The sequence below is a fragment of the Trachypithecus francoisi genome, unplaced genomic scaffold (assembly GCF_009764315.1).
Source record: "Trachypithecus francoisi isolate TF-2019V2 unplaced genomic scaffold, Tfra_2.0 Lachesis_group9, whole genome shotgun sequence".
NCBI classification, from domain to species: Eukaryota; Metazoa; Chordata; class Mammalia; order Primates; family Cercopithecidae; genus Trachypithecus; species Trachypithecus francoisi.
In genome coordinates, this window is record NW_022681474.1 from 62,386,622 (window position 1) to 62,403,064 (window position 16,443).

Consider the following 16,443-nt stretch of genomic DNA (forward strand, 5'->3'; position numbering starts at 1 on the left):
CAGCCTCCCAAGCAGGCAGGACTACAGGCACAAGCCACCATATCCTGCCAATTAAAAAAAAAAATTGTAGAGAAGGGGTTGGGGGTTCTTGCTTTGTTGCCCAGGCTGGTCTCAAACTCCTGGCCTCAAGCAATCCTTTTGCCTCGGCCTCCCAAAGCACTGGAATTACAGGTGTGAGCCACCATGCCTGGCCTGAACATGTTTGTTTGTTTGTTTGTTTGAGACGAAGTCTCACTCTGTTGCCTAGGCTAGAATGCAGTGGCGCCGTCTCGGCTCACTGCAGCCTCTGCCTCCCAGGTTCAAGTGATTCTCCTGCCTCAGCCTCCCGAGTAGCTGGGACTACAGGCGCCCACCACCACGCCTGGCTAATTTTTGTATCTTTAGTAGAGACGGGGTTTCATCATGTTAGCCGGGATAGTCTCGATCTCCTGACCTCGTGATCCACCTGCCTTGGCCTCCCAAAGTGCTGGGATTACAGGTATGAGCTGAACATGCTTTTTAGTGACTGAATAATATTCCATGGTATTTGACATTATTCTGGGTTGTTTCCTTAGAACAGATTTCTAAAAAATGCTTTTGTTAAATAACAGGCGATGACTCTTTTAAGACTTTTCATATATTGTGATTAGAACATTGCAAGCAAGCCAGAACCATTAGGGGATGACTCTCGTGTAAAACCACTCAGAAACACAGATGCAGACTAATTGGTTCCTCCTAGCTCCACCACTGTATATTTTTATTTCCAAATCCTCTTTCTAATACTCCGGAAGAAAAATCTGTTCTCTTTTGGGGGATACGTAAGTTAATTCTTGGACGGCAGCACAGCGATCGTTTACAGGTTGTTCACTTTTAATGGCTATTAATGCCTCATGCAAAATAAACCAAAGACCCACAGAAACACATTTTTGCAGGTGAAAATTGTGTTCGCCGACATCATTTCTCACTCCAGCTTATGATGTCAGGCATCGTATTTCTCAATTATTAATGTATGTATGCCAGTGGGGGGAGATCTTCTTGGAAGGAGATTAAAAAGACACCACCACCTCAAATCCCCCTTCCTAATAATGTGAGAATGTCCAGAAGCCTGGGGAGTTGGTACAGTAGCTCACAGTGTCAGACAACACCCTGTGGAGGACTAGCTTCCTTTCCATTAACCGTCTCCACCGGAGAGAGTCAGGGGTCATTTGTGCTTCCAAGAGAAAACCTGACTTAGGCAAAGTCACTATTCATCTGTTCAGCACCGCATACCACCTATAAAGCCTCTGAAACCGCTCTTTAGTGACTGAATACATTTCTCACTTTCCCATCACTTTTCCCCTTACTTGGCCGTTTTCCTAAAGCCATAATTCAAACTTTCCCAAAGAAAAAAAATAATCTCTAGGTAATCCTTTTAAGAATTCTTAGAAAGAAATCTTTATTCTTTGAGCACTCTTCTGGGAAACCTAACCTGTGATTACTGTTAGGATTCAAAATGTTTCACCACCCGGATCTACGTAGATAAATTGAGCCTGGGGAAATACGGAGCCAGTAGGTTTTTAGCTTGAGGAGTGTGGATTCTAAAGCCACGGACGCTCATGAAAACAACGACCTGGTGGATTAAACCCCAAAATTGAAACTGTGGCAAAATACCTTTTAATTACAAAAGGGTTTAGGCAGAGATCTATCTTTGAGTTAGTTGGCAGTAAATGTTCACCCACTTCACCACTGTTACTATAGAATGGAAAAGGTTTAAGGTAGAAAACTTAAGAAAAATAATGGGAAGATGCCCAAATGAGGAGGGAGGGGTTGGTTGTCTTCTGAATATTTAAAAAATCCACATCATGTTTACATTCTGGGGGCAGTAAGCGGGGAGGGTGAGGTCTGGAGAGGGACCTTCCCCAGATGGGAGCCCTGTCTGTATGTGAGCAGAGAGAAAAACACCTTGCATAGAATGGTGGTGCCCTTTGGACCCATTCATAGCCTCCTTGTAAACTGGAGCTTTCTTTTTCCAGAGCAGGGACCCAGACAGACACAGGGGTCAACTCTCTGACCCCTCCCCTAGTTTTTATGAATTAAATTCCTCGGACCTAATTCCCAGCTCTCATCCAGCGTCTGGAACACGGGGAGTGAATGAGAGCCAAACAGGTGCCTTCATTCTCACCTTTGCCGGGCTGCTGTGCTGTCGTGACTGGGGATCTTGACATCCCGAGCAATGCCGTGTTTGCCACACTGGCAACAGTAACAGAGCAATGTGCAGCCGGCTTCGGGATCAAAATTTGCAAACTCAGGATCCTGGGCCTCAGGCCAATGCAGTCTGGGTGCGTTGCAGTGGTGACACGTTTAGTCTCTAGGGAGGGATGCTGGCACACCAGTTGCATTCCTGGCAGCACGCTTGCCAGTGCGAAACTTAGCGAGCAGAGCTGGTATCAACTCCAGAGGGAGACGCAAGCTGCTTCCTTAACTTCTTTGGCAATACTCCCCTCTGCAACTTGTGCGCAGTACACCCTCCTGAATATTTACAAGAGCTGCTATTTGTGATACTCTTTGGGGCCCTGTTGGATAGTAGTTTGAAGAGAAGTGCTAAAACGATAGCAGCCTTCCAGTTTACAAATGTAACTATAGTATTCCTGAATAATTCAATTTCCTAAAATTGGCACTTAACTGTGCAATGACTTATTTCTTGCTGGGAAGAGATTCTAATCCGGCCCCCACCCCCCACTCACTACCCCACACATACTTTTAAAAATAGCTTTTACTTTTGCCAAGAGGAGTGCCTAGTATTTACTATTGGAGGATATGTGAATTAAAATACTAGCTCCTTTCCCTGTTGCAATCCACCGGCACTATATTAGCTGAGTTCTCTGCTACCTGAGAGGAATGTATCCTCAACAGAAATGCCCTTAGTTTTTCAGAATGCCTCACCCACCTCTCTTATTTGTGCTTGGAAGGCAACATGAGCTAGAATTTGGCCACTTAGTATTCAGACCATGTCAGGATTCAAGTAAAAAGCCTATATTGCAGAGCTGGATGCACCGTCGCCAGGCCAAACACAGTCAACAGTTCAAATCACAGTTAAATTATAAGAAGGCATGGGGTGAAACATGCAAACCTGCCTTGTCAATGAAGCAGTAGAGATAAAAAGAATTACTCCATAAATGCCAGCTTGTGGGGCTTTAATGAGTACAGAGTTGGTGTCCTTTCCAGCTACATCCCATTGATTATAAAGGCTAGTTAAGATTTTAAACATAATGCTTTCTTCTTCCTCCTCCTCCTCCTGCTCCTTTTCCTCCTTCCCTCCCCTCCTCCTCCTCTTTCTCCTCCTCCTCCTTCTCTTTTGTCTTCTTTTAACATGCAAAGCATTTCCCAAAGTATGGAGAAATGAACAATACCTCTGTGTATTTCCATAATTTTGCAAAGGGACGGTGGTGTTAGCAGGCCAAGTATCTACTACTGGAAGCATCATATGTAGCAGAGGAAATGCAGTTAATACAATAATTCACATATGTTAATGCTTAGTTCCATCAATGTCAGCTTTATTTTCTTCTTGATATACACAAAGCTGGCACACAGTTTTAACTGATGAGGTAATGTCATTTTTAATTTAGAGAGCCTTAAGCTGTCCACTTTAACTAGTGATATCATGGTTGCAGTTGTCTCCTGAGACTTTATGTAAACATAAGTCATGCATCCCCGGCAGTTTGAGAAGAGATTGTTAAAGATGACATTGGGCATCATGAAGATTTCCCCCACTTTGATCTATTTTAAATTGCCAGATACAGTTTATGTTACTGCCATATTTTAGCCATTCCTGAAATTAATATATCCCAGGACTTTTGAACCAAGTTAAGCACAGAAATAAAATAAAGGTTGGAAATGAATGCCTTGTAATGTTTTCATGTCATTTCTAGAAGAAAAATGGAAGATGAATTAGATTCTCTTGCTCCTAGGTGACTTGGTAAATAAAAAGAGAAGAAAGAGCAAGCTACTAAGAAATACATAACACCAAATAAACAAAAGCCTTCTTATTTTCCTAGGGGACACGAGTGTATTGGTGATGGCTTTGTACATTTTAAAGATAAATAAGATCCAAGTATATCTTATTTCCGTGTTAACTTTTGAGTAATATTTATGGTCACTTTCCTTACGATTTGTATCCTTGGTGTCATTATTAAGCCTGAATTTTAAATCTCATCACTTTTGTGGTATCAAGTGTTTCTTTCTCAAACAACCAGATTTCTTTAAAGACTCAAACAATGATATTACTTTAAAGATTCAGACTAGCGGGTATAAACACAGTTATTTTCCATTCTTAACTAAACTTTTTCTTGGGAGAAATTACGCTCTAGGATCCAAGTGTCATTTGGGGGAAGATAATCTGTGTTTTAACTATTGGATGTGGCTACTGAGAGACTATTTTCAAAGAAGTCTGGAGTTTGGTGGAATGCAGTTAAATAGTAAAGAATCTGTTTATTATTCTGTGGCCATATGTTTAGAGGGTCGCTCACAGAAATCAAAGTATTGTTCATAGAAAGCTCCAGCCAAGGAGACATTTTGAATTCATAAAAGAACTTCACAGTTTGAAAAGAATGCATAGCATTATGTATTGACACCCCACCACCATAGACAAAGGAACACAATTTAATAATAGAGGATTGTGCTCATGAGATTTTTCTTTTTCTTTTTAATTGGTTACTTTAACTGACATTGTCTGCAAGTATAATGGACACCATTATTCTTAATAGTTCTGTGTTGCCAGATGTATACAGACATGATGTAGTCCATTTTAATTATTTCGTTTTGCTAGATTTTTTTTCCCTCCATTTAATGCAGTGATGAATGCAGATAGAACTTTTTCTTCGTGGCACACTATGCTAGATGATGCTGGTGTCTAAGCTATTGAAATTAAAAGGGCATTTCTCACCAACCTAATGTTTTCTTCCATGTTTGTGTGTTAGGTATGACTACGTGGAAGTCTTCGATGGAGAAAATGAAAATGGACGTTTATGGGGAAAGTTCTGTGGAAAGATAGCCCCTCCTCCTGTTGTGTCTTCAGGGCAATTTCTTTTTATCAAATTTGTCTCTGACTACGAAACACATGGTGCAGGATTTTCCATACGTTATGAAATTTTCAAGAGAGGTGAGTGAATAGCTTACGGTAGAACAAGGATGACTAAAAGTTCACTTAGGCTGAGTGCGGTGGCTCACGCCTGTAATCATAGCACTTTGGAAGGCTGAGGCGGGTGGATCATTTGAGCTCAGGAGTTCAAGACCAGCCCGGTCAATATGGCGAAACCCAGTCTCTACTAAAAATACAAAAATTAGCGGGGCATGATGGCGTATGCCAGTAATCCCAGCTACTCGGGAGGCTGAGGCAGGAGAATCACTTGAACCTGGGAGGTGGAGGTTGCAGTGAGCTGAGTGTCTTAAAAAAAACCAAAAATTTATTTAAACTTGTTTGATTTCACAAAAGACAAAGTGAAAAGAAAGACAGGAGTAATGCTTTTATCCTTTTGTAAAATATATATCCTCATTCTAAAAATGTTGGGAAGTACTTTAAATAAGGTTAAATTACCCATTGTATGGAGGAAGTGTGCTTAAAATTGAAAAAAAAAATGTATTTCAGCATGAAAATTTCACCAGTCTGAAGTGTTGGCCAGTGTTACAAGGCAGCAGTCTCCAACCTTTTTGGCACCAGGGACCAGCTTCATGGAAGAAAATATTTCCACTGACAGGGTTGGGGGATGGTTTCAGGATGATTCAAACACATTACATTGATTGTGCACTTTATTCCCATTATCATTACTTTGCAGTATATAATGAAATAATTATACAACTCACTGTAATGTAGAATCAGTGGGAACCCTGAGCTTGTTTTTCTGCAACTAGACCGTCCCATCTACAGGTGATAGGAGACAGTGACAGATCCTCAGGCATTAGATTCTCCTATAAGGAAAGCGCAACCTGGATTTCTTGCACACACAGTTCACAAAAGGGTTTGCGGTCCTATGAGAATCTAATGCTGCAACTGATCACTGATCTGACAGGAGGAGGAGTTCAGGCAGTAGTTCCAGGGATGGGGAGTGGCTGTAAATACAGGCAAAACTTTGCTCGCCTGTCACTTGCCACCTGCTGGGCCCAGTCCCTAACAAGTCACAAACTGGTACCAGTCTGCGGTCCGAGGGTTGGGGACCTCAGTTATAAGGTATACACTCCATAAGCTTTTTAAAAAGCATTTATTCTTGCCTGTCTTCTTCAAAAATAGGTTTGATCTATTCTTGAAGTTTGATTTCCTTCGTTAAAAATGCGTCAGCCATCCATGGTGGTGCGTGCCTGTAATCAGTTCCAGCTACTCGGGAGGTTGAGGTGGGAGGATTGCCTGAGCGCAGGAGTTGGAGGCTGCAGTTGAGGCTTGATTGTGCCACAGCACTCCAGTCTGGGTGACAGAGCAAGAAGAGCCTGTCTCTAAATATAAATTTAAAGATAATTTAAAAGTAATACACAAATTAACAAACATGTAAAGTTATCTGGTTGTCACTGTTTTTAGCAACAGCCTATAAGTTCCTTTCATGTGTGAAATTCAGCCTTCCTATTACTTATATTTTTAAGTTGGCATTAATGTATAGAAAACCAATCCAGGGACGGAGGATCAAGATTTGAATGTATTGTCTTGGAATACAGAAGAAAAAGCTTGTTTTGATAGAAAAAAATCTAACCACATCAATTTAAAAAGCCTTCGGTCTTCTGGGTTCGTGATAACTGAGAAAAATTTAAAGGGGAGTTGTTAGGGGCTCCAGGAAACGTTGTGAAAACTTCTTTACCTTTCGAAGATATTTGGCTCTGACACCATAAAAACAGGGATAGATGGAGAGAACTTTCAGAAATTTAAGCACATAAGTACTTAGAACACCTTTTGTATAGATGATAATATACATATGACATCAATATAAACAGATGATGAATGTACATATTTTTAGTGATGAAAACTGTTTGACTTGTTATAGAAGTCATATTATACGTGACTGTATATGTACACACACACATCTACACCTGCTTGCTTACCTGTATGTGGCACTATCAAAGACAAACGTGTCAGAAAAGGGGCTAGGAATAGCCTTTTATTTTCAGTTTTCTTAGAGATCTGAAGACAGTTGAAGGAGAAAAGAGAGATCTGTCACTAACTCATGAAGAATTCTTTGTGTTCCTTCCAAAGGAATTCAGCTCCCTATGTATCTGTGAGTCTCAGATGTACCAAAGCTTCCTGTCCTACTCTCCAAGCCCATTCTTCAGACTTGAAGTCTTCTTTTGTTCTTTCTCTTCTTGACTTCCCACATCCAATATGACATCCACTGCTTTTTAATTTTTATCCAAAGGTCTCAAAGACTCTCAGCTTCTTTTCCATGTCACTGCCATTAACCAAATAGGCCCCAGTTTTGGCCCTCCCATATGACTGTATCCTGCTCACAGCTTCTCAAACAGGCAGGAAGCCACTGTCCTCAAAACGTCCACAGAGGGTCTCTGTCACCCCACTGGGCAAGATTGAGGTCCTGCTCAAAACTTAGCATGAACTGCATAAAAATCATTAATATAATCATTGATGAAAACATACACACACACACACACACACACACACACGTAAAAGCACAGGTCATGAATGCTTTTTCCTCAAAAGCTGTTTAAAGATATTGTAGAATTCATGGATCATTGTTCTTTTGAAAATATAGCACTTCTTTCAGGATGCAGCAATTTCAAGTTTCCTGAAAACACATGAATTACACTAATCATAGTTTAATGCAACCAGAATGGCCTTGAGGTTTCCGGTGTGAGATCACAGTTCTAAGACATTTAGGCCATTTCAGAGTCCCTGGGTTGCATTGCTCCAGGATCATCTTTGCCTGGCCGTCAACAAGGCCAGCCCTGCTTCTTCCTGCCCTCTTGGAGCCATGTTGGACTGCCCTAATTCTCCTCCTAAGAGCCCCTCTTTTCCTTCTACATGTCTCTTCCCAGATGCTGAAACCTTAGGCCACCAGCCCTACCTTTATTTCCAATCGCCTAAAGAGATTTCTCTAGGAAACCCAAGCCTCCCCACTGATCTCTGTTCCCATCCTTCCCTTGGTCTTCAGGCCCAGATGCTGGAAGAAGCTGCTGCTGTTTCCTATGGGTCTCAGTGCAAGGGGGCCGGGGGTGGGGGGTGCCATCTACTGAGAGCAGACTTGGTCACCTGGTATATGTTACATGAGTGAGAGTTTGTGCATTTAATAATAATTCCAAAGAGAGTCTCTTGACTGTATTATTCTCCATCCTTATTGTCCTTGGCAACTAAATGGTGGCATTCCTTATAGCTATACAAGTTACTCCTGTTCTTACAAGTAAAGAGGAAAGCTCATGTTCACTAACTCCAAATGCCTGTGAGAGTGTCACTCACTCCTAGGTACCCAGGGCTGCTGGCCTCACTCCTGCTCATCTCCTGTGTTGTATATTCATCTCCTGTGTTCTCAAACTGCTGTAAAGAAATACCTGAGACTGGGTCATTTATAAAGAAAAGAGGTTTGATTGGCTCACAGTTCTGCAGACTGTACAGGAAGCATGATGTTCACACCTGCTGAACTTCTGGGGAGGTCTCAGGAAACTGACAATCATGGCAGAAGGTGAAGGGGAAGCACATGTCACAGTGGCCAGAGCAGGAGCAAGAGAGAGAGGGAGGGGAGGTGCTACACGTTTTTTTGCTTTTTGTCTTTTGTTTTTTGAGACGGAGTCTCGCTCTGCCGCCCAGGCTGGAGTGCAGTGGCCCGATCTCAGCTCATTGCAAGCTCCGCCTCCTGGGTTCACGCCATTCTCCTGCCTCAGCCTCCCTAGTAGCTGGGACTACAGGTGCCCACCACCACACCTGGCTAATTTTTTGTATTTTTAGTAGAGATGGGCTTTCACCGTGTTAGCCAGCATGGTACACGTTTTTAAACAACCAGATCTCATGAGAACTCACTTACTATTGCAAGGACAAGGCCAGGAGGGGATGGTGCTAAACTATTCATAAGAAATCCACCCCCATGATTCAATCACCTCCCACCAGACCCCACCTCCAACATTGGGGATTGTAATTTGACATGAGATTTGGTGGGGACACAGATCCAAACACTATCGTGTGTATTCACCATGGACTTTCTTAACCCATTTTCTGCCATTGTCCTTTTGGGAGAAAGTGTTTCTTCAACTATGGTGAACTGAAGCAACAGTGAATAAGGAAAATATGAAAACGAATTTTGGTGTATTGTGGAGAAAATAGAAAGTTACAGAATCTTTAAATTAGAAGAGATTTTATTTTGCAAATTCTAAAGTCCAACTCCTGTTTGTCATGCACAGAATTTGAGAACCAGAAAGGTTGAGAGGCCACCCAAGTTTACCCAGCCAGTGAGTGAATCTCAGGATTGGAATTCAGGTCTCCTGGGGCTCCATCCAGTTCTCCTCCATCACCCCATGGAATATCCCCATGTTTTGTCAAAATACACAAGAAAACCTGGGATCACTTCCATAGCATGACAAGGGCAAAGTGAAAGCACCGAAATTCACTTGCTTTTGAAAGTATGACCTTAATTCCTGTCATTTTTTTCTCAATAAATCTTAATCTGAACTGAAACATTTTATCTTTTTAAGAAGGAGAAAATATCGGTATCTGCATGAAACTTTGCTGTTTACTTTGGCTTACAAGAATGTAGCCAAAGCGTTTTTTTCCCCAGGGAGGAGTTTGGAGGTCTCCAGCATAACCGTTTCTACACCGTGGATATAAAATCCTAAAGGGTCCCCAATAGCATATATGTACATACGTATTTTTTATTTGTGGATGAATGACTCAAATTAGCATAGTCGCTGTCATCTCAGAAGCCACCAGAGTAATTTAGAAACTAAGATTATAAACCATACAGCACATGTCGTAATCTCTACCTGGAACTGACCTGGCGCATTGCCATGTGTTACTAACTTTTGAACCAGAATCAAATAGATAAGCATTTGCAGCGCTCACGGTGAAGGGTGAGCCGTGTCCAAGAAGGTTTGAGAGGTATATCAAATAAGTCAGACCTCTGCAGACCAGGTTTACTGTGCCCATCTAAGAATTCTTCTGCATCTGCAATGCCATGGATCCATGGATAGTTGATATGTGCATGAGGAGGAAAGGATTGATTTGTTTTCTCAACAGGCTGCCAGATGCACTCCGTTGGTATTCAGCCTCCTGACCCGAATCACTAAAACTAGAGACCTACTAGTTAACTTTAATCTCTATTGATGTCTAATGAGTCGCCTCTAGTTGCCTGGCACTTTGGGAGAATGTTCAGTTAAGACCAATGTCAACAAAGCACCTTATTTAGAATTGAATCCTTGCATGCCATTGCCAGGGCCCCATCACTTCTGCCTTCAAGCCACTGTGAGAAAATGGTGCAGGAAAAGAGTTGTTGAACTGAACACCCCCAGATTTGATCCTGAAACTCAAAAGGGTAAAGACTTCTCTGATTCACAAGAGTCTCAAGTGTAGCTATTTGAAGATCATAGCAGCAGGTGGTCTTGAGGGACTGAGTTGATGTGCTCATGTTGGTAGGGAAGGCAGTTTTGGTTTTGTTGTTGTTGTTGTTGTTTGTTTGTTTTTTGAGGTGGAGTCTGGCTGGCTGTGTCACCCAGGCTGGAGTGCAGTGGTGTGATCTTGGCTCACTGCAACCTCTGCCTCCCGGGTTCAAAAGATTCTCCTGTCTCAGCCTCCCAGGTAGCTGGGATTACAGGTGCCTACCACCATGCCCAGCTAATTTTTCTATTTTTAGTAGAGACGGGGGTTTCCCTATGTTGGCCAGGCTGGTCTCGAACTCCTGACCTCAGGTGATCCGCCCACCTCAGCCTCCCAAAGTGCTGGGATTACAGGCATGAGTCACCGTGCGCACCCAGCCGAGAAGGACAGTTTTTGAATTGTGTAGTGAATACCACCCTATGCTGGTTACCATGAATTGAAATTGGAGTCATTCATACAGGCATGGCATAAGGTCAACCTGCACTATATGCATGGATGCTCTTGACCAATTTCAATGACAAATCACCATAATTTTTAAAGTCTTGGTGGTACTGAACAGTCATTAAAATTACACATTATAAATAGATGCATTACACACACACACACACACACACACACATATCTATTAACATGCAATTTTAGAATGGCGTACTATACTGTGTCTGATACTTCAGGGAAGGTTAGGATGTCAGCATTGATATCAGGTGACTTCCGGCATCGTGGCCTGTAATCACAGTTTATCGTGCCCTCACTAACAGCCACACTTTACCGGCCCACCTGTGTCAACACCACTCAGAATGAGTCACTCACCCTTGGTACATGTACGAATTACCTTTCACATTTCGTTTGTCAAAGAGGCATAGGTCACATCTGGCAGAGTTACTGAGTCACTGGTGTAGGAATCTGAAACCCAAACTGCCTCCACTGAATTCTCTCCCTCATCATTATAAATGTTCTATTTCACCAATAAAGGGCTGTCAGCCTCAAGATTTAAGATTTAAGCTTGAAGGGGCTATAATTATTTCTCTAGGGCTCTGTCGAGATTTCTGCAGCTTACTCATTCATTGTTCCCACATGATTTTATATTTGTCATTTTTCCCCCTGCAATAGCAGAAGTCTTTAAATTGCTCCATACAAATGGAAAGCTAAGGTTAACACAATAAATCTAAACTTGACTTTCCATACCCATTTTACTAATAGGAAAAAGCTGACTAATGCATGATTAGAGCAGTGGTTATAATGGTGGGCTTTTATTAGAAAGATGTTCTGTCTTTACCCAGGTTATTTCTTGGGGACGTTGTTTAAGTGGGATTTTCACTTTACTCCTTTTTCTCTTCTACTCACAGGTCCTGAATGTTCCCAGAACTATACAACACCTAGTGGAGTGATAAAGTCCCCCGGATTCCCTGAAAAATATCCCAATACCCTTGAATGCACTTATATTGTCTTTGCACCAAAGATGTCAGAGATTATCCTGGAATTTGAAAGCTTTGACCTGGAGCCTGACTCAAATCCTCCAGGGGGCATGTTCTGTCGCTACGACCGGCTGGAAATCTGGGATGGATTCCCTGACGGTAAGAATGACAAGAAGCACCCCAAAAAGGGAAGGTTCTGGAGGAAGGGCACCAAGATTCTTTTACAAGAGTCATGATACATGCATCATTTAAAAAAAATGCTCAAAAGGACACTGGAAAACAAAGCAAAACTCTCTTTATGCAGAGCAGTGATGAAATGTTTGAGCTCAAGAAGACCTTAGTAATTATCTAGTCCAATTCCTTCAGTTTATAGATAAGGAAGCTGAGGCCATGAAAGATTACGAAAAGTTCTTGTAGCTATTTTTGTGATATAATTGAGGTGAACACATAGTTTTTCTCACTAAAGTATTTTGCTCATGCACTGACCTGGCTACTCATCATTAATTCACAGATTGTCAGAGGATGGGCTCTTAGTAATTCCATTATATCAAACCACTCATTTTAGAAATGCAGAGACTCAGGACCTGAGAGGTTGAGTACTTAATAAAATTTTAAGGCCAAAATATGCATCTGTTATGCTACAGAATAAAAATTTGGAAAAGGAAAGAGAATGTTTGGGCATTCCAAATTTAGACAGTTTCCCTGTACATTCTCCACAGATTTCTCATCTTTGGGAATTTGAGTCACCTCATTACATCATTTATAGTCATTGACCTATCATCTAAATGCATTCATATACCTAAAAAGTATTTCTTGAGCATCTGTCATGTACCAGGCACCATTCTAGCCCCTGCGTAAGCAAAACAATGAAAGGTGCTGCCCTTTGGAGTTTCTCTTCTGCCAGGGAGAATGAGACAATAAACAATGCACATTACAAATAAATGAATTATGTGTGTAAAATGTTAGAAGGTGAGAAGTGCTGTAAACAAATCTCCCCAAATGCAAGCAAGAAAAAGTAGAGCAGAGTCAAGGGATGAGAAGTTAGGAGGGGGAAGATATAGGGTGAAATTTAAAATAGGGTGGTGAGGTTAGACCTTTTTTTTTTTAATTTATTTATTTTTGACACAGAGTTTTGCTCTTGTCACCCAGGCTGGAGTGCAGTGGAGCGATCTCGGCTCCCTGCAACTTCCGCCTGCTGGGTTCAAGTGATTCTCCTGCCTCAGCCTCCTGAGTAGCTGGGATTACAGGTGCCCACCACCACACCCAGCTAATTTTTTGCATTTTTGGTAGAGACGGGTTTTCACCATGTTGGCCAATCTGGTCTCAAACTCCTGACCTCAGGTGATCCGCCCACCTCGACCTCCCAAAGTGCTGGGATTACAGGCATGAGCCTCCGTACCCAGCCGAGGTTAGACCTTATTAAAGAAAACAACATTTGAGTGAAAATTTGAAGGAGGTGGAGGAAATAGCCATGTGGACATCTAAATGAAAGTTTTCCGTTCCACTCTTGTGAATTAGAAGGTGAATGGCAAAAATACACAGCGAAATTCTGAACAGTAAGGGATAATATCCAATAATTTGTTACAGCTGCATTGCTTGTCTTGTGTTTAGTCTAGTTTAATATTAAGATTTCTCTAGAGAACACACATTACACAGATCAGAGAGGATGGCTTGGAAGTCTTCACCATCATGGAGTTAGGAGATGTATAACTATCTGTAAAACAGAGTCAGATACTATTCTCAAAAGAATATTTAAATACATTGTACATAAAGAATAAAGTAAAATGTAGACCGGGTGCTGTGGTTCATACCTATAGTCCCAACACTTTGGGATGCCAAGGTGGGTGGATCACCTGAGGTCATGAGTTTGAGACCAGCCTGGCCAACATAGTGAAACCCCATCTGTATGAAAAATACAAAAATTAGCCGGGCATGGTGGTGCATGCCTGTAATTCAGCTACTCAGGAGGCTGAGGCAGGAGAATTGCTTGAACCTGGGAGGCAGAGGTTGCAGTGAGCCGAGATCATGGCCACTGCACTCCAACCTGGGGAACAGAGCGAGAATCTGTTTTAAAAAAAAAGAGTAAGTAAAATGTAAAGGAGATTGCCTTAGTCTTTGAAATGACATTATTATTAGTGTGATTCAATTTAGCTATGTTCCTCAATAGTAAACAGCATTAGAGAAAAACCAGGTTTAGAGAATCCTTGTATTGCCATTGGAATAAATGGGTGAGTTAACATTAGTTTAATATCTTCTTTGCTCTTTTACCATATAAACAGGGTTATGATAATCTTATCAAAACTCTTTTATTAAATAATGAGATTTGCCCAAACAGAGTTCTGATTGATTTCCAAGTATTCAATCTGATAATTAGGAAAACAGTATTATAATAATATTGTAACAATAGTTGGAACATTTTACAATGGATTTATTTGTTCACAACCCAAATTTGCAGCTTTCCTTTCTAGAACTTTCATTTAAATTGACATCTGAAGAGGAGGTCCAATCAACCAACTTATTTAGAAGACTTTCAGAAAGAAGGCACATTGTTATTAGTGTCAAGGGTTTTTCAAAGTAGTAATTTTCTGGCTCTAGAAAATCACTGAGTTGAATCGAGGAACAATTAACAATAAGAGTTATCAGCCTTGCAATTTATGCATGTTTTAAACTATGGTGCCTTTCACTTGTTCCCAGAGAAAACTGGCTTTGGAATATGAAGAATGCATTTGTATATTTGTTAATATTTACCTGGCCTCATTCAGCCTGTACCTGCATAACGGTTTTCTTTTTTAGGCAAAATAAAACTGCATCCTCCTGTTTTTTTTTTTTTTTTTTTTTTTTTGGTCAATGACACTAGAAACATTTTTGTCATAGTAGTTCAACACACATAGTTCCTCTGCCAACAAAATTGCTTTTAGTCTTTGATATCCTTTCCAAAAACAACAACCAGAAGGTGCGGAAGGCTTTTAACCATCAAGTGATTTTACGTTGCATTTTATCAAAAACATTGAATTAAATGACTAGGTAATTGAAAGCTATCCATTGATTCAAATTGACTTTGAGGAAAAGCAGTTTACTCCAGAACTCAAAATTCAAGGCATGCATGTTGTGAATTCCGCATCTCCGTCTACCACTCTGTTTGAAGCTGCATGGATTCACAAATGGCAACTTTGAAAAAAATTGGTGAAGGTTTACATATGGGCTAAGGCCAAGAGCGCAGCATCATTGCCCAGGTAGATGCTGGAAGTGTTGGTGCTGGATGATGGGGCCGGAAGTGAATGCTTAGCTCACATCACATCGGTGCTGATGATGTCAGCCTTCTGCCTCAGCTGGCGAAAGGGGCTGGAACTGCAATTGTTACCTGTGTTCCAAAAATTATCAATCATTTCAGGAATACATTTCATAATAGCTAGATTGAGTTCTGCTTGCTTTTGTTTACTTTTACATTTAATTAACCTTCTAAAGACTAATTTAGAAGAGATAGATATAAATATGCCAATTTTTTCTGGGGAAAAGCTACAAAATGTATTTTTGGTATTCCAGATATTCCACACCAAAAAGTCTATTAATTTCAGAAAAGTATAGACGGCCTATCTTGTACCTTTGAAACGAATCCCTTTTTTGTTTATTATTCAAAATACTTTGAATATTTTAAAAGGATACCTTTAGGCCAGGTGTAGTAGCTCACACCTGTAATTCCATCACTTTGGGAGGCCTAGGTGGGAGGACTGCTTGAGGCCAGGAGTTCAAGACCATCCTGGGCAACATCGAGAGATGAGACTCTGTCTCTGCAAAAAAAAGTTTAAAAAGTAGCTGGACATAGTGGCATGAGCCTGGAGTCCCAGCCCCTCAGGAGACTGAAGTGGGAGGCTCACTTGAGCCCAGGAGTTCTAGGTTACAGTGAGCTATGATTGTGCCACTGCACTGCAGCCTGGGCAACAGAGTGAGACAGCCATCTCTAAAAAAGAAAAAAACAAATTTTAAAATACCTGTTTGTAATAGACCAGCACTTTTATTTTTTCCACATAAAAATGTGGCAGAAAGCCAAATCATCTGATTCTGAGATAAGGTTATAATTATTGGAGAGATTAATGGGAAAATGCAAAGGATATGGGATCACCATTGCCCGTTGTAGGCATATATTTAAACAGCACACATACTATATTCCTTTCTCATCTGATAAGATATGATCATTATAGCTCTCCTTTCCCTGAAGCTTGGCACATATTGCTTGCTAAAATTCTGCAATAATTCAATTTTTGAATTATACTTCTGCTTTTGTGACCGTTTTCATTCATCTCCTCGGCCCTTGGGTTCACAATAACAGAAATAGGAAATCCAATAGCTATGTTCATGTAAATACACAAATGAGCACACACACGAGACGGATAAGAGTATTTCATCCACTCTCACTCAGATCAATATTACATTAGCTTGCTAGGCTAAGGTCTCGCTGTTGTTCAGGAAAATTCAATACTTCTTTGTATTATAGTCGAAAAAGCC

At 41.1% G+C, this 16,443-nt stretch overlaps 1 protein-coding gene across 6 annotated transcripts in view; it reads left to right on the top strand.

Moving 5' to 3' along the window:
* Window positions 1-16,443, top strand: part of NRP1 (neuropilin 1) — a 157,785-nt gene that overhangs the window by 58,539 nt on the left and 82,803 nt on the right. For all 6 annotated transcript variants that reach the window (XM_033208422.1, XM_033208426.1, XM_033208427.1 and 3 more), the window contains exons 3-4: window positions 4,935-5,116; window positions 11,872-12,099. In XM_033208422.1, the coding sequence (XP_033064313.1) occupies window positions 4,935-5,116; window positions 11,872-12,099 (410 nt within the window). The remainder of the gene's footprint in view (window positions 1-4,934; window positions 5,117-11,871; window positions 12,100-16,443) is intronic.